The sequence below is a fragment of the Protopterus annectens genome, chromosome 2.part1 (assembly GCF_019279795.1).
Source record: "Protopterus annectens isolate FY-2018-M chromosome 2.part1, PAN1.0, whole genome shotgun sequence".
Classification (NCBI taxonomy): Eukaryota; Metazoa; Chordata; order Ceratodontiformes; family Protopteridae; genus Protopterus; species Protopterus annectens.
In genome coordinates, this window is record NC_056729.1 from 1,063,527,278 (window position 1) to 1,063,552,325 (window position 25,048).

General features: G+C 38.2%; 1 protein-coding gene across 1 annotated transcript in view; it reads right to left on the reverse strand.

Moving 5' to 3' along the window:
* The window catches only part of LDAH (lipid droplet associated hydrolase), a 1,619,373-nt gene that overhangs the window by 595,663 nt on the left and 998,662 nt on the right, over nt 1-25,048 (reverse strand). Inside the window, exon 6 of the mRNA XM_044062623.1 lies at nt 16,084-16,324. Within this exon, the coding sequence (XP_043918558.1) occupies nt 16,084-16,324 (241 nt within the window). The remainder of the gene's footprint in view (nt 1-16,083; nt 16,325-25,048) is intronic.

The window sequence follows — 25,048 nt, forward strand, 5'->3', positions numbered from 1 at the left end:
GAACACATCCAAACCTTTGGATGTCATAAGATCCTGTCAGATCTCCTCAGGACAATCCCCACATGCATTAGGGCATTTCCATGCCATTCTCATCAAAAGACAAACCATTCTGTCCATGAAAAGGATCAGCCAGAAAAAAGATTGAAAGATCTGGTTGAAAACAAGTGAAGAGGTTGCTGGGTCTGTGGGCAGACCCCCTTTCTGTCTCTTTATTTCAAGAACTTTCCCAGATTTGGGATCATTGGGAGAATGGAAGGAATCTAGGTCATATTCTTTGATAACTAAAGTGGAAGACTCTGAAACAGAGTATATGTACTTCCTCTTGAAAGCATGCTTTTTATAAAGCCTTACAGGGGATAGGTCCAATTATTATGAAGAAACAATGTAGTTTGTGCTGGTGACATAACAGGAAAAAGACCTAACTACAACCCAAGTGACCAAAGTTCAACTAGCCTCTCACATGCTTGATGGTTCAATCAGGGAGAATGGACTTGCTGATCTGGGGGGGGGGGGCAATGGTGGTTCTTGCTCAACTAGTGCTGTGGCTGCAATGAATGGAATCAGCTGGAAAGTGGAAGCTTACCATGCAGTTTGGGCTTGGTCAGGAGGATGTGGGCATGGCAGCACAAGCCAGTGACAGTAGCCTCTGTTGACACGTGGAGAAGCATGTATATGTAGACTCAAGGAGGCCTTTGCAGTGATATGCATGCTTTTGTGACCATTGGAGGGGGTTAGGCTCATAAAAGTGAAAAATGCTCATATTGCTTGTGTGACGATAGGAGGTACTGCCAACCATGGCAGGACAAATAGGGTAGTGGATTTGTAACATATGCCGCCACAGCTAGCTGGAATTTTATTTATTTTATTTTATATTTGTTTACTGAGAGAGTCCAACTGGGTGTGAATCCCCTTTTCAGAGGAGGCCTGGGAGAAAAGCTTCACAGAGATTAATACAGTAAATACAATTTACAAAGCCTCACAGAGATTTGTACAGTAAAACAAAATTCACAAATTAATAGATTACAGTACAGATACAAAAAGGTAGATAAAGCAATGAGCATAACATAAATACATATTGTGTAACCAAAAACAATATGGTTGTTAGACAATTATGCAACTGTAAGGCAACATTCAACAATGGTTAATGCAGTGATCACAGATTTATGAGCAAGAACATAGGTAATAGTTAATGGAATATTTCTTAGAGGATTCAAATGCAGTACTGATCTGCAAAGGGAGGCTACCCAGGGTTGGAACAGTTACATAACCAAGAACTGTTTAAATGGGACTGGAGGAGTTTTCTGAAAGTATTTTTGTTTTCTGTGGACCTAATGTCTACGGGGATGGAATTCCAGATCTTTGTAACAGAAGTGGAATATAAGGAATCCCCAGAATTATGGTTGCTTTTGATTATGTCAACCTGGGCTTTGTTGGTGGATCTTAAAAGGCATCTGTTAGAACAGATATTAAGGAGGTCTTGAAGTGCAGGTACTCTGTCAGGATAATACAGAATTTGGTGTGCTATAGTAAGCTGGTTATATGTGAGTAGATTGGGTAATTCTAGCCAGGACAGCTGCTTGATAGGTAGACAGTGATGTGTCCTGGTGGGTAAATCAGTAGCAAACTTAAGCTATTTTATTGCAGCAATTGTTTAGTTTGTTTAAGTCTGCTTTGTTTAGGTTGATGAATATGGGAGAGCATAGAGAAGAGAGGATAATAGGTGTGTTCTTGCAATGGTAGCTTAACTGTTGTTGGTGAGGTACGTTTTAAATCTGTATAGGGTTTGAAGTTTTTATGGAATTTTTCTATTGTCTGTGAAATGTGGGTGTCAAATTTCATGTTGTGATGTACGATAACTCCTAGTAGTTTGGTGTGTTGAACAGGTGTGATAGGAGTGTTATTAGCTGCAAATATTATAAAAGAGGGTAGGGGTCTAAGGCTCTAGTGGGATAGAATATAATTAGTTGTGTTTTTTGGGGGTTAAGTATTAGTTGAGAGTTGGCTAGCAAGGTTTCAACAGCAGTAAATGATTCTTATGTTAATTCCTGGAGTTTAGGGAGTGTTGGGGTGCAGCAGATTAAAGTGGAGTCATCCGTGTACTGGATTAAAGTGGCATGTTGGGTAGCTTTATAGAGTTGATTGGTGAATATGTTGAAGAGTAGAGGTCCAAGGATGGATCCTTGGAAGACTTCCAGAGTGACAGGTAGGAGGGCAGAAAAGGTATTTAGCTGTTTTGCTGCTTGCTGGCGGTTGGATAGATAGTCTTGAAACCAGGTAAGAGTGGAGTCACTTAGATTAAGATTGGAGACAGCATGTAGGAACTTGGGCTGAGAGACAGTATCAAAGGCTTTGGAGAGATCTAGAAATACTGTGGATATTAGGTTAACATTATTTTGAGGTTGATTTATTGTGTTGATAAAGCTAATAAGGGCTGTGGTATTACTGTGATTGGGGCAGAAACCATGCTGGGTGTGGGTCAGGAGATTATTAGTGAGGAGATAGTGCATTATTTGTGAGTGTATACATTTTTGAAGGATTTTAGATAAGGGGGATAGAATGGCAATTGGACGGTAGTTTGATAAATCCACAGAGTTGCCTCCTTTGTGGAGTGGTGTAATATATGAAATTTTCCACAGAGAAGGAACTTGTTGTTCTGATAAGGAGCGATTAGTAAGTATAGATACTGGGTAAGAGATGGCTTTGGCTGCAATTTTTAGGTATTGTGCAGGTAATTTATCAGCAGCCAGGGTTGTGGGTTTAAGTCTATTCAGATATTTTATATAGTGCTAGTTGGGACAGGTTGTAAGGAGAAGTGGTTTGCCAGTACTGTAGATAGGTTTGGATATGAAGTGGAAGAATTATTATTGGTGAGGGCAAGGATGAATTTGGTGAAGTATTCTTTTTATTGGGTGACAATATTATTGGGGGTGGTGTTAATGTTAGGGGGTGGAATGCTGGTCTTATCTGGTTGTAAGATTTTATTAATGTTGTTGTTGTTGTTTGTCTTTCGGCTTTTTCCCAGTAAGGGGTCACCACAGCAGAACTTCGGTCCGCTAATGATTGGCAGTAGATTTTTTTTTTATGAAATGCCGAGGTGCCAGCTCGATGCCCAACCTTCAACGAAGGCACGCCCATTTACGCATACATGTCTTTCGAACGCTACCCAACCACGGGGAGGACATGCAGACTCCACACAGAAGGCACTCCCAAGCCAAGCCAAGAATCAAACGGGAGAACCTCTTGCTGTGAGGTAACAACGCTACCGCTGTAGATTTTATTAATGGGAGCCCAACATTTTTGTGGATTAGTCTTGTGTTTGGATTGGATTTCTATATAGTGCTTCCTTTTGTCCATCATAATTTGTTTTTTGGCTTTATGTCATAGCTCCTGATATGCCTGTTTTTGAGTTTTATTTTGACGCCATGTGCCCCAGACTTTGTCTCTTTGTTTAAGAAGTAGACGGGTATCACTGGTCAGCCAGGGGGCATAGCTGGATTTAGTTCTTACAGTTCTGATAGGAGATAGGTGGTTCAGAATGTTAAGGAAAGTGTTGTTGAAGTGGTCTACAGCACTATTGAGGGACAGAAATGATAAGAGGTCTCCAGTTGCATTGATTAAGTGCAGATATGAACTCTTGGGTTTCGAAATTTTTTCTATATCAGATTTGTTGGAGGGTGGAGGATTTTAATGGATTTACTTGGTGTCTAATTGCATACTGTAAGTGGGTAAGTGATCACTGTGGGTGTCTAGGAGGGAGCCTGAGAGGTAGGATTTACGTGGTCTGTTATTGAGGATCCAGTCTACGATGGACTCCTTTTGTGATATCTTATCTACGTGTTGTAGTATTGATTAATTGAGTGAAACAATATAGATTAATGTGGTTAGTGGGGTGGAGTAAGTCACAGGAGGACCAGTTGATATTGACGTCACCTACTGTGATTGTTTCTTGGGGAAGCTTTTGGGATGCCTAGTCTAGAATGAATTCTACAGTATTAATGTTATTGCCGGGGGGGGGGGGGGCATGTACGTACCAATGCAATATAGGTGTTTATTGGAATTAATTTTTAGTTTGGTGAAAATAGTCTCTGCATTATTGAAGTTGGATGGGTTGTTGAGTAACAGTTCAATGGTCAGGTTATTTTTTGAAGAGGAGAGCTATACCACCACCTCTTTTAGATGTCCTGTGTTGTCTAAGCACATTATAAACTGGTGGAGCAAATTCACTGTTATTGTTATGTGGTTTTAGCCAAGTCTCAGTGTGAAGGACTAAGTCAGGGGAGTAGAGGGCCAGGGTGGCATTTAGTTCTGGTATTTTGTTCAGTAGACTTCTTATGTTGATGTTGAGTATAATTAGGTCAGTGGATTTCCTGGAGGAGTTTAGGGTGTTATTTGTATAGAATGTAGGTCCAGGATTTGGGTGCACATCTCCACTAAGTATGATTTGAGATGTGATCTGGATGATATTTTTTAGTATTTGATTATGGATTTGTTATATTTTCAAGAGATGTGGTAGGGTAGTTGGTGTTGGGGTACTTTGAATCTGGCTAGGTCAAGGTTAGAGATGTTATAGATAGAGAGCGATACTGACAGTAAAGTTGGTTTCTCTTGCATATAGGTTGGAGAGGTTGGAGATTTATATGGAAAGCTAGTACTGTCAATATGAAGGCAGGACATTAAGTTAGTTGTAATAGTGAGGCTTTTTACTAAAATAAAGGTTAGGGGCAACATTTTGCTGTTATAGAATGATGGTGTATTGAAGGGAATTGTTGTTAAATATACTTACAGGAGTGAGTATGAGTTCTTATCTGTCAGATGCTGTAAGATGTGATTTGAGTAAGGAGGTTGTATTAGAGGTCTTAGAATAAAGAGATTACACAAAGTGTGTATGATGGTGTAAGTCAAAGAGAGTGAGAAAGGGTGTGGTTTATAGGAAGTGAGGTGGAAATGAGAGTGAGTCTTTGGGGGAGTGGCTAGTTAGGTATAAAGTCAGGAGTCTGGGGGTGGGTGGGAATGAGGGTAGGGTAGGGAAGTGGAGTGAGCCCAAGTGCAGTGAGGGCGAATGGAGTGGGCTAGCCCATGCAAAGTGGAGACTAGTTCAGCAAAAAAAAATCAGAAAACAGGAAAGTGTTTTGAATTGAGATACCAAGAGAGACAAGTAAGTTGCAGGGGAGAAGTAGGCTGAGAACAATCAGAAATCAGGTAAGTGTTTTGAGTTGAAATACCAGGAGAGACAGACAGGAAAAGTGGAGGGGAGGAGTAGGCTGAGAAGATAGTGACAAACATAAGGCAAACGACAAAGGTAGAAAGAAGGGATAGAAACCAGAAAGGCAGGTTAGGATTCAGGTTAAGAAAATTGACAAAAGATTGTGAAGAACTGGATGGGACCAGTGGTGATGTATGAGGAATAGTTGGGTTAGACATGCAAATTATTCTACGACAATATTAAAGTAACATGTTTTATACATACATTAGATTTATAACACTAAATAGCAAGATATTAAGTTGAGGTGTCCACTAGGAAGCAAAACATGGATCCCTTCTGGATTGTTTCCTTGTGACTTGGATATTACTTTTTGGTTCCCTGGCCTTTGTCTGGATGGCAGCGGGGAGGGGGGGGTCAGGACCGAGTATACTGCCTAGGCAGAAAAAGTGAGAGAAGGAACAAGGCTGGATGGAACTAATAGCAGGAGAGTTTGGGTAGTAAGAGTGAAGTGAAGTGAAACAGTGGGGGGGGGGGGTGGGCAAAGAGCTATCAAGGGAAAGGAGACAAAGTAGGGCAGAGGATAGTAAGGTATATGAGAGAGGAGAGCACAGAGAAAAAGATGGAGGTAGTAATGCAATACAAGCAATATAATATTAACACAAATATGAGGTAAGAGCAACTATATGAATGGTAAATACTGTATTGCCATACAGTTCAATTCCTGCCCTGAGTGCAGGTAGCTGATTTTATATAGACAGGAAATCAGGCAATAGACTCTAAGTACAGTACAGAATATATAAAAAGGAAAAATAATACCACATTTAATCCTAAAATCTATTGAATGGCAATTATAGTTTCATAGAATAATGCCTTGAAAAATTTGAAAAACTCTATATGAAATGCCATGTATAATGCCTAAATTCTAATAGACAGCAAGTAGCTTTTATGAAATAATGCATTAAGGAAAGAAAAAGACACTATATAACAGCCAGTATCACAGGTTAGAATGTTGTCCAAAGCCCATTTAGACATACAACTCAGCAATTTCTCTGTTAGCTCATTTAGTAATTGCCAGTTGGGGCAGCTATAAATTACAATACATGCTCAGTATTTGCAATAGCCAATGTTTCAAGAATATACATCCAAGAGCAAATTGGCATGTTTATTTTTAAAGCAGACAGACCTGAACAGATTTTGACCAGCAGTCTATTGTGGGTTTTATATGTCTAAAAGGCTAACACTGGAGCAGTTTGCTAGAAATCAACCACTAGGTTTATTGAGTAGCACTGGCAAAGGAGGTGTCCGCAGCAACCATTTAAATAAAGTATTAGCTAGTATGGCTGCGATAATGTTAATTAACTAGTGCTGGTTACGATAACGTTAACTGATGTTGGAAGATCACAATCGTGCTTATGAAAAGTTTTATACGCAGATAATAACAATATCAAATGATAAGCTCCAGCGTCCGATGAGAACTCAGCTTAGAACATGTGGAGGCACATCTTTATTTAACGTAAAACTAAGACAGTGTTTTAGAGCTGCGCATCAAATAATAAAAAGTCAGGTGTGTCTTGATGGCTGAAAAAAATGTAGCTGTAGAACATTTGATCACACAGGGTGCATGAACTTTTTACCATCAGCAAAGGTTCTCATGGGCTTTTTATACAGATAGCTACATCAGCAATAACACCAAGGTAGTAGTTTATAAACAGTGTGTTAGAACATAATTACAAGTTTAACTGCAGAGCAACAGGCTTTATATCAAATAACAGAAATAGCAGATTTAAATGCAGAAAGCCAAGCAAAACAATTGTGGGACTAGCAAAATCAGGTACAGACATAACCAATTCAATACTCATTCAAAGGCTTATAGTAGCGGATGCAAATAATTATATGTCATGCAAAATGGGAAAAGGGGTTGAGGATGGATGGATTTGTATATCAAACTGATTTGTACAGATGCCTGTGCTGAAAATGTATTTGTGAGGTTTGCTTGTTAAAAGGTATGAACAGTGTGCAATGCTGGAAAGAAATGAGATGTAGTATGTGCTGGTGACACAAAAGGAAAAAGCCCTAACTACTACACAGGTGACCAAAGTTCAACTAGCCTCTCATGTGCTTCATGGCTCAATCAGGGAGGTTGGATTTGCTTATTCATCTGCCCTTCTCCTTCTTCTTTATTGACTATGCCTCACCCAAACAGACATCTTACATCTGAAAACAAACTGCTGCTCAAAGTTGAAAAAGCAAATCTATCAGCTGGTCTGATGGTCTACTCCTTTACTGTCTCCAAACTATGGAATACCCTCCTACCTTCAATCAGAACCACCAGCAATGCTGCTCTCTTTAAGAAGTCCCTCAGACAACATCTCTCCTCTACCTGGCTATGCACATGTGCTAATATAACACTCTGCAAAACCTGACTCCTTCCACTATAACCCATTACCTTATTCCATCTCTAAACTTGCACATATTTTCAGTCTCTCACTTACCATAACTGACTGCATGTGCACTTTGCTCTGCCTTTATACATTTCACAGCTGCTCATGCCTACAGACCTCCAACAGTTAATTATAAAACTGATATTATATTTGTACAATCTCCATTAATACTGTTAATAACACTGCACAATGTAAATGTGTATTGTTTGTATGTAAATAATCTTTACTGTTTGTGTTTACACTATTCTATGTATTGCGACTGTAAATACTCTACATTGGGTATTGTGTGTTATTTCGTATATGTATTGTTAATCTATGTGGAGCTTTTCTCCCCGGGTCTCCACTGAAAATGGGCAAACCTAGGCCCAGTGGACCTTCCCAGTAAACAAATGCAAATAAATAAATATATAGATGCACATGCACTACTGTAACTGTTTAAATGAATATATTGTAACAATATATACCGGACGTGAAGAGGTTCATCTTAATCCACCTGACTTTGCAAAATATTCTTGAAATTAAATTACGTTATGGGTTAAGCCATAAAGATGTTATCCCACAGTTTTGAAAGGAGCCAGAGACGCAATGTCTGTGCTAGAGAATAGGTTGCACCTCCTGTGGGAAGAGTGAAATGGCTTTATAGTTTTATGACTTCTAGCAGCTGCACCACATCTGAGCAAAGCTCTATTGTAGCAAATAGGTGCTAATCCTTGGTAGCTTTTAATGATGGGGGATAGTGCGGGAAACAGAGTCAGATGACCACATGTATATGATGTCATTCTGTACAGAAATAATGTTTTAATGTTAGAGGAGACTGAGTCTCAGCAGCATTACATATTCCGTCTCGAATGTGACAGTCAGGACCACTCACCCATCTTGCCTTGCTCTATTCAGTAAGTAGGAACAGTAATTATTTTAGTCAATCAGGAATAGATAGTGAGACAAGCTAAATACTGTTTTTCTATAACTGTGTGAAACTTTCCATCAGTGTTATATTTAAAATTCCCTGTGACTGAAACGTTGGTGTTTACTGTAAATAGACATTTAGTATTTTCATGTTCTTTTATTATTTATTATTAAATATATTTAAACCTTTCATTGTGGCTGGTCCTTTTTAGAAAACATTTAAGTTTTGAGAGTATTTGCACATATTTATTTGTTGATAACTCTGGCCACTCCTGAAAGCCTTGCTGTTTGGTCAACATTATCATTTGTATTAATATCAATTTCACTCAGTATAATTGGGTACCCTTTTAAGAGACTTATAGTAACTGACTGGTGGCAATCAAACTACCTTACAGTCTAATTGTTGTAATACACGGAATCCCCAATAAGTGCTCACTCACCTTTGATAGAACAATAGCAGGAATACACTCCGTTCGTTAAAAACAGCTATTTATTGCCCATGACAGAACAACAACGATAGATACATCCAAACAAATAGGCATTGTACCCAAACGTAAGTCCATATAAATGAACAGTAGTTGAAAAAGCATCCAACTAATTCGCTTGGTGCCAAACTGTTGTAAAATCCATACAAAGTAGTAAACGTGAATGAATTCACTTAAGACCAAAGTGTTCAGAATCCATAAAATAAAAGAATGTAGGTTAAGCGCTTTCACCAGTTATTCGGGCTTCTTCAGAACACTGTGTGCCAAGAGTATACGCCTTAAATAAACATTTTGGCGCCAAAGAAATGTTTCGAAAAATTAAAGGGACATAGCCCTGTAAATAAATTATCCTGAAGTTTCATGCCCCCCTGCCAAAAATTCACCTTGTCGGCAGAAATATTCAAAAAACATTCACCATATGTTCAAGGGAGTATACAAATCTCAATAACCGTCAAAACTACGAAACATATGTTACACAATGAACACTCAGTTTGCATTTTGTACCATCGATGATGCAAATGAAACTTTTTTACTAACTTCACATAACAATGGTCTGTCAGTTATTGATTGTAATAACTGTAATTAGATAAGCTGCTAATGATATAACTGTGCATTAAATATATATCTGAAATAGTACATATGTCCAAAATACATTAATGGATTTTTTTACTAATGTATTAAAAAACTAAATAATTTAAACTACTGCGCTTTTAAATACGTGCTAAATTATTATTGTTGTATGTATGTTGAACACCCTCTTCTACTTCCCCTGTACCTATCTAGAAATAATGATTGGTGGGTGGATGATGACTCTTAATCTACTCACAATTTATGAAAATATTAAAATATAAAAATGTAAAAATATATATATAAATATTATATATGTAAATATTATATAGGTGGATGCTTGCAATTACCTTACAGTCTAGTCAAAGTTGGTAGAGTGGGTAATTTGTGACAGCCTTTCCCAGATGTATGTGTGAAAATTAAATCTCAAGAGTGTGTATCAGCTACTTGGAGCATGGGCACGAAGCACTGGCTTTACAGAGAGGGTGCTGGAGGACTTGGACTGGACACTCGGCTGAGGACCTAACCCTACAGCTGTATCAGTGGGGAGTCTTATTGGGGACCTGCAAGGAGAAAGATAGAGAAATCCAGACCCCAGACTGAGTGCGTTCCCTGTGTACTATTAAGGGAAATTGTGTTTGATGCAGAGAGGTCTGCATCTGGAAATACTGAGTGTATCCATTTGTATTCCAAGTGAATGTCCCTTTCCAGTGTCAGTGGTGAGGATTCAGGTTCCTTGATTACTGGCTAAGAGTGGGGACGGCACGGCTTGGATGTTGGTGACAGCACAAAGTACCCTCATGGCTGCCTGGAAGATGGCCCCTTAGAGGCTTGACGGTCAGCAGGCATGGCAGCAGAACCAATACAACACTATAAAAACAATGATGGCTCCTGATATTACAGAAATACCCTGCATTGGGCATCTAGGTCCTATATCCTTCTGATGAAAAAAGGTGGATAGCTACAGGTGCATGCAGAGGAATATCTGTGACAGAGGATGATATACTGAGGAGTACAGGCACTGATGACAGCATATGCACAACTGTAAGCAATGACAAAGTAAACACCAACAACAAAGCAACCAAAAATAAATACATAAATAAACAAACAGTTAACATTGATGCAATGCTTAAGGCTGAAGGCACTGGCCATGATTATGTGTGGAGCTTGCCGAGATCAGCACCAACACCAGTGGAGTATGCACCAATCATGACTTTGAGCTCTTAAACTTTGAACTGGGAAACAGCAAGCACTCAGGCACCACGTTTGACACTGACGGTCTCAAACTCAAAGGCCTGAAGGCTGACCATATCAATATTGATATCAAAGTCAACAAGACTGGTGCTAAGCTTGTCCCTGAGAAACCAATCTCCAACCTCTGAGACCAAAGACTACATAGACATTGATAGCAATGCTGTCAAAGCCATCAGATTTAGCAGCACCAGTTTTGACATCAAAGGATTAAGCACTGAAAGAGAACTGAAGGCTGTGGTCACAAGAATTGGACCAAAGGTCCCAAGGAAATCAACAGTATCTCTGTCAAAGCCATCAGCTTCAACAGCTGCAGTAGCAGTGTGACATTAGAAGAGTCAACATCAATGACTACTGTCCCAACAATGACACTTCAGCCCATTCTTACAAATTTGACAATATCAACATCAATACCTAGAGTATCTACTCTGGCTTCCTATGTACTCCTGTACAGATTGTAGATAGAATGCCTCTGTATGCCCAAAAGTCAGAAGGGAAAGTAGCAGCAGATATACTATGCTGGTTCTAATAAAGGCCTCCACAAAGCACAGACATTTCATAGTTAGTCTCTGGTGGAGGAATGGAAAAGGATGTAAAAACCCTTGCTGTTGGTAGTGTCAGACCCATACTCATGAATCTCTTTATCTGCTAAGGAAGATAAACTTTCAGTCCTTATGATTTTTGCAGGGACTACTTAATACCATTTTAAATGAAAATTTTGAATTATCACCAACATAATCTGTAGAAAACTCATTTTTCTTCATTTTAGTTGTGGACCTGGAGAGAACGGCTTGTGCTTATTTGTCTTACTTTTTTACTTCCTCTTATACTTAGGAAACTCAGCCTGAATGATAACTGTTTAAGTTCTGGAGGTCAAGGGAGTTGATCCTGAAGAAAGGCTCAAGGTCAATGCTCCTTTGGGAACTATTTTCTTTTTTTTTCAAAACATCTTTATTGAATTCTCACTTGTGACATAGGAAAATTTACAGTCATGTAAAAATAATCAAACTATAACTAACATAAACATTATACTTTACATATATTGCTATATATTACATAAATTAAGCAACATTACATAAATTATTCAATTCTTGCCTTTATTTAAGCAAGAAACATCTTTATTAAACGATCACTTACTACATAAGCAAGCATACATTTATATAAATGAAAACAGACTACACCAACACAACCCTAGTTTCAAGCATTTTACATCACAAACCATACTGACATACTCCCAATTGCAAACATTATACATCAATTATATCTACCCAATCTTTTCCAGTCAAACATTACATAGCTCATTTAAGTCCTGCCACATTTTAAAGCTCATTCCTCGCTTGTATGTATAGTTCCCACAATTCCCATTTTTCCTATGTAGTTTGCTCCTCCCCTTTTCTTGTTGTGTCTTTCGGCTTTTCCCGGTTAGGGGTCGCCACAGCGGAACTCCGGTCTGCTAATGGTTGGCAGTTGATTTTTACGTACCGAGTTGCCAGCCCTGACGCACAACCTTCAACGAAGGTACACCCATTCATGCATGTCCCACACAGAAAACGCTCTAGCTGAGAGTCGAACCGGACAGCGTCTTACTGTGAGATGACAATGCTACCGCAGCACCACCACTGCGGATTAATTTGCTCCTACCCTTTTCTAAAGATCTCATTTCCAGTTATTTTATTTCTGTTACTATATTCACTACTTCTAGTATAGTTGGTTTAGATTTTGATTTCCATTTTCTAGCAATTGCTTTTATGGCAGCCACCATTATTAGATACAGCAAGGCCTTATGATGTCTAGGCAATTCCGATTCTGTATCACATCTCAGAAAAATCATCTCCCTCGTCAGACCAATGTGCCCACCCATCATCTCCGACAGTGCACCCACAGGGAATCCTTAAAGTCCACCAATTCACTACACTCCCAGAAAATAGGTTCCCAATTACCTCTTTCTTCCCTGTCACACCTCCAACATTTGCTGTCTGTCAGAGGAATAATTCTCTGGAGTCCACTTAGGGTATAGAAATATGTATGCAAACATTTCCAGGCAAAAATCCTAAATCTTCTAGATTTTGTTGCATATTTGGGAGACATACATATATCCTCCCATTGTTTCTTTGTGAACTGCTTATCCAGTCTCTCTTCCCAATCTTTTCTAGCCTCCTCTGATTGATTCTTGTAGTTATCATGCACTATTTTATATTGATTCTTGTAGTTATCATGCACTATTTTATATTGATTCTTGTAGTTATCATGCACTATTTTATATTCTCTACTAATTATTCCTTTTTTACTGGCAGCTTCTGTTCTAGATTCATTCTACTAAAAACTCTACCAGTGCTAGTCTTTCATTTAGGAGCCCCCTATTTCTTTCTCTTCGCTTATATGCTGATATCAATCCCTGATAGGGAATGCAATCTATAACCTGCAGTCCAAATAAATGTTTGGCGTCTTCCCATTCTGTTATCTTTCCCTCTTTAGTTATTTGCTCCCAATACCTTTTTTGCCAGTTTTCTCCAATAAATTCCAGCCCCCTCTTGCCTATTGTCTATATCTCTAATTGCAGTTTCTATTTGCAGAATCTCCTTTCTCCAATCCCGTGTTGGCTCAGTTCTTACACTACTTTCTGCTACTTTATGAAAATGATATTCTGTTATCATTATTGTTATTTTCCTTAAAGGCCTGCATCCAAAATCACAGTCTCTCCTTGTTTCTTGACCCCCCCCCCCCCACCCGTCTCATCATCATCCCCTTTGCAGACTCTTTTCTATATTAAAAAGACAGTGTTCCTGTCTGTAACAGTATTGGTAAAAAAATCTCTCAAATCCCACATGAAGTTTCAAAATGTTCTTCTCTGAAACAGGACATAAAGACAAAAACTAACTAAGAAAAAAGTCTGCCATGCCAGAAGGCAGTTAATTGGTGAAAATGGAGAGGTGATAAAATTGCCTGAGGCCTAAGGAATGAGTAAATTCTAGTGAAACAGAGGAAAAGTAGTGAAAAAAGGGATACTTTTGATTCTTGAGTAAGAAGCACAGAGAAGGCTAAACAACTATACATAAAATCAAATGAGTGTTATTAGAAAACTTTTTTTACTACAAAATGTATTTATTTATTTGACATTTGTTTACTGAGAAAATAATGGTATAAGCCCATTTTCAGTGGAGGCCCACGGAGAAAAGCCCCAGAGTATATATTAAACAGAATTAAAAATTGACATTGGTTATAAAGACTAAGACAACAGCATAGGAGTACAGTTAGTTGTATACGGTAAAAAATAAACAATATGGTTAGGATATTCTATACATATGAAAAAAGGAGGCGACTAAGATAAAAAAGCAGCATTACAGTTTGTGGATATAACAACAGGAAGCAATAATTTGAACACACATTATATACAAAGTACAAGAGAAAATCCTAATACGTATGTTACATAATACTGCATGAAGAATATATGACAGAATAAGTAGCATGTTGGGATACACTAAATGCACTTTCTGGCTAGAGTATTTTGTAGTAAATTTCAGTCATAATTTCTTGGATAAGCAATGGATAGTATAAGACTAGAATGAAAGAACATTGGAAGGTTAAGGAATTACTGAAAGGTGAGCCTAGAAGGTAAGTAATGCCTCCATTTGTTTTAAAGTAATCTGGAACCATTCGTCAGATGTGGCATACTTTAATATATGGGAAATGAAATGCAGAGAGGAATGTCAAATGCTGGCTCACCCATTCTGAGGGAAGGATGGTGGTCCAACTTGTGCACTGCTGACCCCAACAAGATTATGGAGATCTAGTATGCAGTGCTATAGGTCAGGGTAATGACTATACTGCCCAGTAAGCTGGGTGGATGGGTCATGTGTGTTTGCATGGTGCAGGCATGCATTGTCCTAAGGTAGCAGTAACTGCACAATTTACAGCCTGGTCATGTGTGTTTGTATAGTGCAGGCATGCACTGTCCTAGGATAGCAGCAACTGCAGAAGTCTCAGCTGCTGCTGCAGGTAGAGATTATGATGGGGGTAATAGAATGCCCTTTGCAGATGACAGCTTACTTCCATTGTCCAGTTCCCATCTCTGTAGTACACTGCCTTTATCTACGAAACAACAAGCCTGATCAAGCTCTTGCCTTGATTACAATGCCCCTCCCCAACTCAACTGAGGACTGAATGGACCTGGCACTTCACCACAATAATAAATAAATAAATGGGCCAATGGTATATCAGAAGGTAAGCTTGATAGTCAGCATGGCTAAGGAAAAGCTAACGCACTCTGCAACAGTTCAGCCAGAAAGCAGATGAAAAAGCAGCTCTACCGTTATTCTGTTCGTTGCAACACATTCAAGCGAAAACTGCCTGGATATCACTTCTAGTTCCTTTGTTTCTTTTCTCCACTGTCTATTTTTGAAGGCTTCACATATTAAAGAGAAAAGTTCAAATTCTTAAAGTGTTAAGAGATCACAGTTCTGACACCAAAGCATTTTCAATGGATTCCACAGAGTATGAGAAGCATTGTTACCGTATAGCAAGAGGTTCTCTGGTATGACTCTTGGATGGAGTGTCTTCTGAGTGAAGCCTGCATGTCTTGCCTGTGTTCAAGTGGGTTTTCTCTGTGTATGCTGGTTTCTACCCAACTCCCAAATACAAACTCTTTGGAGGGCAGTGGATCTTCATGGAGTCTCTATAGGACTCAGATGTGACTTGTGAGGGTGGACAAATGGACAAAACAATCTGATGTGAACAAGCTGCAATAAAGAAGAGAGCACTGTGGAAGGTATGCTGCAAGATAAAATTAAGCTAGAAACCCATGAATTGCATCCTTTGTGTCTGCCTGATTATATCACTACCCTAAACATGAACATAATTATTAGCTAGGTTCATTACACTACTAAAACAAAAAGCAAGCACCAAACAGGCATATATATTCGTCACCCTGCATCATACTGTCACTGTGTTAACTATGTCTGCTTGTGCATGAGAACATGTATTTGGCTTCACAAAATTCTTCATCTGTTGCAAAAAAGTAAAAGATGACAATACTTAAAGCACAAAGTAGGTGGTGCAAAAACAGATATATTGTCAATGGTAATGCAGAATTTTCCACCCTCCCTCAAAAAAGAGAGAGAGAGAATTATAGTGTGAAAAAAAAGACTCATGGAGTAGATATTTGCTTTCCCTTTTATATACAGCAGAGAATACAGACATTGCTTGAATAAAATCATGTGAAATACTTTCTCACCTAGGCAGTTGACATTAAAAAGGCACACAGAGGCAGAGAGAGATGCTTCATCAATGTTTTGCATGCCTTGCAAGACAAATCTCACTATGAAGGTCTTGACACTTTCGGGAAGGAAGGACAGCATGTATACAGGCACATATATAACATAACGAAGTCTGCACAACACAGGTGTCATGAGCTTCCCTTGGGGTGACTGAGCCATTCTCTCTATTGTCGGGAACAGCAGCACTGCTCTGAGAACCTATACAGCCATGAAGAAATAAGAAAAAAAATGTCAAATGCCAAAAAGAAAAGATCCTCTGGCTCTGTATCAAATTTAGGAACCAGCATTTGTTTTCCTTCTTCTTTTGAAGTGAACTGCAGTTTGTCAGATACATTAATAACTCCAAAGGTAATTACATGCTGCCTGGAATGCCAAGACTCTCAGAGGTGGTAGCTTAGGAACATTTAAAGGAAGTGTCAAATTCCTGTGAAATTGTTCAACTGAGGTATTCATTAACTTTTTTGTTACCACAAGAGGGCAGCATACAGAAATAAAGCAAACCACATACTTCAACATTGTCTTGTGCCATGGAAACCGTTATCTTTTAATTCTGTGTGTATAACAACTGATTTTTTTTTTTTTTTATAAAAAATTATACTAAGAACATTTAGTCCTATAAAGAAAAAAGTGATTAAACTTTGCAATACAGTGACATGTCAATAAATAAGGAACATAGATTTTAAAGGACAACTAAGACGAAACTGGCCTATCAAGTCTGCTCACTTTTCCTAACTGCTGAATAAGTTACACATTTCAGTAAATGAGCTATTGACACCTTGCACTCCTTGAAAGACAGAAGGAAAAAAAACTGAAACCAGTTAACACATGTATTCTTTAATCACTTTTCAACTTCCAAATATAGAGCACCTTTTGGAAGGATTTTTCAGAAGATAATACAGTCAAGTATGAAAAAAGTATTCACCTTCCCTCTGAACCACAGTGTTCCTGCACAAATTGTTTTTTCTTGATTTTTACTTATTCTGAAAAATGCAGGACTTTCCACTTGTACTTGTGGGATTCCTTTATGCCTTTTCAAATAATGCTTACACACATAGCTCCTTGAACTTGGTAGTTCAAACAGCAATGAAAAAACATTCTTTACGTCTCTGTATGCATGTAAGCATCTATATGTGTGCAGAAGGCTATGTACAAACAACATACGAATTATTTTCTCAAAAAAAAAAAAAAACATATTGAAACATGGCCTGTACATTGTGCAGCTAATTTGCTCAAATTTTATACAACTGGTTTCCAGCTGAGTAAATAGAGTAACCAGGTACAAAATACATTCATTCAAGGCTAATCACAATGTTGTATTAATCAAACCTCAACAACAAGCAAGTTAAGAAAGTTCAAGATTTTCAGTAAGGATTAAGCAATTCCTCTGGAAGAAAGTGCACTACAGTATACCACTAGCAGCAATGCATTTCAAAATGATAATAAACTCAAGCTGCATCTGCATTAATGTCATTTCAGGATTCATTGACTTTATTTATGTTTGTTGATGGGATACTGATTATCCAAAGTGGGCTGATTTCAGCCATGGATTAGGGCGGTGGTTGCAATGGGTCCACTTTTGATAAGAGAAAGGAGGCACAATAGTTTAAAAAATGAAACTAAAGTACTACAATGTAGACTACAATTGTAGTTAGCACAGAAGATGAAATATTTCCATTTATACAAAGTATAGCTTTATTCAAAATAAACATTTATGTATGCATAAGTTACCACCAAGATTAGAAAAAAATGGATAAAATAAGACTTAGCACTTCACAATACTGAAAAAAAATACAAAACAACCATGGGTTACTTTGAAAAACTGAAATAAGAAATATGGCAACAAGCACACATTCAACCTATAACCTCCTCACAGAACACATCCTCAACAAACACTCTAAACCTGCATTTCTCAGTGACCACCTGTATACACACACACACACACACACACACACACACACACACACACACACACACACACACACACACGCATGCACACAGATATATATCTGAAACATCTCACACAGTTTGAAGCTGCAGTGTTCACCTTCATTTTGAACTAACGTGTAAGTTAAACCATATGGGCACTTCTTCACTAACACCCTTTTACAGATTCCACACTGTGCTGCTTCTTTGGCATCTATCTCTGGTTTAGTAAATAATGAGGGTTTAAGCTTTTACATCTGGCCTGTTTGTTGGACAACAGTACTAGCCATATTAAAAATGTTAGATAAACTCTTGTGTAGAATATTCAAGTTGGCAACAGTTTATGTCTGGCAATGCAATATAAGCATGCCACACATTCAAGTAACGTAATCATTTTTCAAATCTAAGAGCTTCAGTCCAACTTGAAAACATTTTTTCTTGTGCCACTGTCAAATGGTAATACTCTAAAAATATAATATAGCTATGCAGAATATATATATATATATATGACGGGAAATAATACAGCCAGAAAGGAAGCTTCAGTACTGCTGGGATTGGTTTTAAGAATTTAGATTATGGCGGTTTTTTTTTTTTTTTTTTTTTGATGCAACTGGTATAGGTTCATAGATTAATGGGCAGGTACTAGGCTAACTGCACTTACAAGCCAATTTAAGCCTAGACAATTTCTCTTCAAAGATGAGAATTAAACACTGTACCTTGTGTCTGTAAGATAAACACCTTAACCATTATGCCAACCCCCAGTGTTCTCATGACAAAGAAAGTTACAAAGAGGAAGAACAATACAGTAGTACATATGTCAGTTTCTTTTAAATACTCAGTTTTGTAACTATTCACACTACTCCACTGGTTGTTGTTTAAAAAAATATATTTATGCATGGTTTATGAAGGATGTCCAAGAAAATGTAAGGCTTCACATGCAGCCATAGAAAAATTACATCTCACCAGGATTCAAACCACATATGAAACAAGGCTGTTGGTCTCAGCTTATTTTTTTTTTCTCCGTGTCAGTTCTTCTATTAATTACATTCATGGTCTCAGTTTAAATCCTATCAATATTGCTTTTGTGTACTGTACGAGCCTAAGCAAGTTACTTACCTTCCTTGTGCCCCAGATTCCCCTCTTAAAAAAAGTGTTCCAGTACAATACTATTATATAATGGCATTCATTATAATACCAGATCTTCAAGGGAGAAACACGTGTAGCAGTATTTATAATAAAACTGACTCATTCACTAATGTTAACTGTGCTTCAACCAGAATTTCTTAGATGCTGACTAACTCTTTGCACAATGTTAATGGTAGCCTTGTGCTGAAACATCATCACAATGACTTAGTACAAGCCCCTGATAAATGCAAAGTCCCAGTAGTCATCTTTAGTTCTTGTACTGATAAAACTCTAATTTAAACTTACACTAAACAAACAGTGAAATCAATGCACTAAACACACCAGAAACATTTACAATGTAACCAACAGGCTATTGTCAGTACATGATCAGCAAATTATGCTACGATATATTCATGACTGCTGGAATGAGTTTATCACTGCGTACTCTACATCCTAATCGGAAAAGGTACATTGTTCAGTTTTATATATATATATATATATATATATATATATATATATATATATATATATATATTATATGTAGAACTTTCAGTTGAAATGGAAAGTCATTGACTTCTGGTACAACCGGTTCAGCTGATGGAATATCAGCTAGTAGAAATTTACTGTCTTTGCCAGTACAAACTTGAGATACAATGAGGATCAGAGAATATGCACTTTTCCCCACTGCAGTATGGTCCTGGAATTATATATTATTAACAGAGAGAGTGGGGGTGCAGGGGTCTTGCCCCCACTGCAAAAAATATTGTTTTTTCCCCTGAACTACAAATACACATCATGACCATGTAGTATTGTCCAAAAATTTACTGCATATATTTAATTCCAATACGATTCAAATTCATAAAATCTACAACAGCACTCTGGCTAAACAACTCATAGCAGCAGACTGGTTTCACACAAAAGCATCATCAGTGCTCAAAGACACAAGGTACAGAGTTTAATTCTCACCTTTGAAGGCAATTGGCTAGGCTTAAAATGGCATGCAAGGACAGCTAGCCTAGTACTTAAGTATAACTTAAAAGAACACTCATCATTCAACCATTCTGCTTTAAAAGTACTGAATTTTAAAATAAACTGTCTCTTTATATAATAGTTGTTGCCTAATCTCATATGATTCTTCACCTAAAAATCATTTATATTACCATTATGATTATCTCATAAATGCTTTGCTACTTGGTTTATACTCTTTTACTTATCAGCTCCAAGGTGGTTCTATAAACATACTTTAAACTTTATTTTAGGCTCACCTATGACAATCAAGATAACCGATTGTTAAGTATACTCTCTAAAAGTAATGTCTTTCGGCTTTTTCCGGTTAGGGGTCGCCACAGCGGAACTCCAGTCTGCTAATGATTGGCAGTGGATTTTTATGGTGCCGAGTTGCCAGCACGACGCTCAACCTTCAAGGAAGGCACACCCATTCACGCACGCACCTACCTGCATGTCTTTCAACATCACTTGACCATGGGGAGGACATGCAGACTCCAGACAGAAGGTGCTCTAGCCGAGAATCGAACAGGAGAACTTCTTGCTGTGGGGCGACAACGCTAACCGCTGCACCACCCCGGCCGTTATGTATACTCTCTATCACAGTAAATCTTTGACAAAAATTTACATGAACAGTAAATTTCAACATAAAGTCTGGATTAAAGGGTGGTATGCATTTTTATATATATATATATATATATATATATATATATATATATATATATATGTGCACTACCTATTTATTAATATTCTATCATATTTAAAACTGCTACATATAGTTCAGTGTTCATTTATTTTAAGGTTGACTGATTTACATGTATACTGAAATGCTTGAAAGTCAGTGGGTGCAACAAATGGCAATAGTATGCATGTATTTAAAATAGCAAAGTTAAATTATATTGCGACATACATAATATTCAGTAGACAGGCAAGTGTCTTTCATTTAAGTCCTTACACATGTTAAATGCTGCAGTGTTTACACTGTGTATCACAGAATGGTTTATCATAGCAATATGGCCAATCTGCTCATTAGTGTGTAACATTCTTATTTCATCCGCTATGGTACTAAACAGAACTCAAGGGTTACCCCTTACTAGTTTGTTGAAGAATTTTTGCAAGCATTGTTCGTTAATGACTTACTATTTTTAAAATCACAGGTGAATACTATTCAAGCTTGTTAATATTCCTTTGTGTCTTTATTTCTCAAGCATATGGAGGAGCTTCCCCTCCCCCATCTCACATCAAGAGTTGGAAGGGAAAAACAGGCAAAAACAAATGTCTGAGTCTCTGTTGTTGCTGTCCTTGGTACTATACTTGTTGACAGCAGTGCTCGTCATACCTGCACAACTAGATCAGAAGCCTAGCTTTATGTGTGTCCCAGAACTACAGTGAGGTTCCCTACCTCAACTTTCATTTATTTCACCGGCCTGGCAGACACAAACATTGTACTAAAGTTTTTAAATTAGTTTGCCATTTTAATTTTGCAAGGATTTGAGTTCTTATTTTTATGTTTTTTTTTACACAGCTTCTATATACCCTGCACATATGAACAAACTGATTGTTCCACAAAGAGTGTCGGGTCAGGCCTGATTCACTCCACCTCCACTCCCCAAATCCACTCACCCACAAAGGCATTGCTTTTATTATTTACTTCAACTCCCTCAGTAATTTGTGTTAAAGCTACATACTAGTACCGATTGCTGCAACTCTTTATCACGCAAATCAGCAACCCACAATCAAATGGAACTACAGTTTGTGTAAAATTTAACTACTGTGTATAAATCTAAATAGAAATGTAACTACTCTGTTTTTGACCAGAACACAGTATAACGCAATGTAAGCAAATAGAGCTTTTCTCCCTATGCCTCCACTGAAAATGGGTAATACTAGTTGGATTTTCTTGGTAAACAAAGATAGAATAATAAATTGGTCACCACAGTGGAACTCCGGTCTGCAAATGATTGGCATTAGATTTTTATGGTGCCGAGGTGCCAGCCCGACGCTCAACTGTCAACGAAGGCACACCCATTCACGCATGTCTTTTGAATGCCACTCGACTACGGGGAGGACATGCAGACTCCACACAGAAGGCGCTCCAGCCGAGAATCGAACGGGAGAACCTCTTGCTGTGAGGCGACAATGCTACCGCTGCATCACCGTGGCTCACCAAAGATAGAATAATAAATAAAATAAATACTATAAAACAGTCATTACTATCAAAACATATTATCAAATGTTGCATAAACTACAGTAAAAGTGGAAGCAGCATCTCTGTAAAGCACACAACAAAATAAAATTTTATTTAGCACATTTTGTCTTAAAACTAATGCCAAACTTCATCAGATAAGACCTGGCCCAGAAAAATGCAAAAGCTTTTATACAAAAGTCATGCCCATCTTCATAATGACATAATCTTAAAAGCATACAAAACAGTAACTAAACCATGTCAAAAATTATATTTAAATATTTACTTATAAAAACCATTATCATCAAATGTTTACTCCCAAACAGCAGTTTTACAAAATAATAGTACAGGGGATTATGATCAGGTTGCCAGTCATAACTACCATATTATGTGTTTGAGAAATGGATGCTAAGAAATTCACATTGAGAACGAAAGCTTGAGAGTTGAATCTTGGCATCCATGTTGAGAACATATAATATGTAGCTATGACTGGCAATCCAGTCATAATTTTTTGCAATGTATGGAGATTTATCTTCTCCATGTATTACAAATTATAATTAAAAATAATATGCAAAAAAAACGCAACATGCTGTGTTGGCTATAAACTGGTATATCAGTGGGAGCCTGGCTGATGTCCTTATGTATTCCCTGTGTAAGGGAAGATGTTTAATTCAAAATGCCCTGTGTAGTTTAGCAGACAGCAGGTAGAAACAGGAGTTGAGACAAAGCTATTTCTACCTGCTACTGATGTTTACTGGTCAGCACTGTCTGCTTTTAGCGCAGATCTGATCTTACAGGGTGTGGGGGTGCTAGACGTTGCCAAGGTCAGACCTCGCACTATAGCAGTGCTGAACCAGATTGTAATTTGGCTGTTTTTATGAGTGTAATCACAGCGATCTCTGCACTACAAAAAATTAAGAACAGCTTACAGCAGACTGTAAACACTCTTGCTCACTATGATGCTTCATTCCAGCAGTCCTTTTTGGACAACAAAGTGCTGGCAGAAGCAGAGGTCTTATGATAGAGTAGAATATAATGCCCTTGAAGTGCGATCTGGCAGGGATTTTTTTCTGAAGTCTTAAGGCTTGTCAAATTACTAAGTGCATTAATACAAAATCTCACTCCTGGGGGGAAAAAAATCATCCCCCTTTGTGAAACAGAAAGTGACAGGAGCTTATCCTTGACTTGTTGTCCTACTCAAACTCAAATTACATGCATAGAATTATACAAACTCTTAGCTAATAAAGAAAAAGTAAAGAGAATGAGAAGGTATTCTACAATGTAGGGAGAATAATCTGTAGTAAGAGACATGATTCAATGTCAGGTAATGCAAAATAAAAACATTTGGTAAAAGAAACGGGTCTACACAAGAGGGAACAAATGTTAAAAATGTGAGAAAGGGTACAAAGCATCAATATTAGATGAGTCAAATGCTGTGGTTTGTCACATCAGCTAAGTTACAGCTAAGCAAGTAATGAAAGGCAAGTAGTAAGAAGGACCACAGGAATACTTGGATGCACAACAATATGGCACCACAGCAGAAAAAGTACAGTTGTTTAAGTTGACCTTATCATAACAGTAGATGTTCGAAGTTTTAAGGTGCCTTCCACACCCCCAAACTGTCAAGCAGCTCGAACTGAGCTGGCTAAAAGACAAGCTTGGGTGCGAAGCCCTTTAGAGTTTTTCTGTCAGTAGACAGAAGAGGTTAAGCCCTGAATGAATATGCTAGGAACAACAAAAAATAAATGTCCTGGGTGGCCACGGTGGTGCGGCGGTTGGTGTTGTCACCTCACAGCAAGAGGTTCTCCGGTTCGATCCTCGGCTGGGGTGCCTTCTGTGCGGAGTCTGCATGTCCTCCCTGTGGTCATGTGGGTTTCCTTCAGGTGCTTCGGTTTCCTCCCACATCCCAAAGACATGCTGTACGTGGATTGGGCACTCTAAATTGGCTCTAAGCATGTGTCTGTGCCTTCCGTGGAAGGTTGGGTGCCAGGCTGGCAACTTGACACCATAAAACTCTACTGCCAATCATGAGTGGACAGGTGATCTGCTGTGGCGACCCCTAACCGGGAAAAGCTGAAAGAAGAGGAGGAAGGACAAAACATAAACGTCCACACCCTACCATAAAAATACACCAAAAAACAAAGGGGATGGAGGGAGGGATGGGATTGGCTGCTGTAGCAGTGATCATCTGAACATCTACTGTTACGGTAAGTTCAGTTTACACAACTGCACTATGTTCATCATTAGATCCCTGCTGCAGTAGCCATAGCTATATGGGTAGATTACCATAGCTAACTACATCTGAGAAGTAGAAGGAGAAGAGTCCAGGATCCCCTGGAGAATGATCCTAGCAAAACTTTAACTTGATCTATGTACAGAGGACCAAGCAGTAGCTACTGGAATATTTCTAGAATGCAACTCATTCCAAAAAGCCATAGATGAAGCCAAGGCCCTGAGAGAATGTGCCTTGACCCTGCCTGGAATACATTTGTTATGCTGAGTATAAAGAAATGTAACAGACTTAGACAACAATTCTGAACTAGTCTGTTTTTAAAGAGGTTGTTCCTTCTTCTCACCTTCACAGGAAATAAACATTTAGCTTCTCTAATACAAAATTAAGATCCCAAGGAGGGGCCACAGGTTTACATCTGAAGTCTCTTGTACAAAACCCCTATCAAGAACAT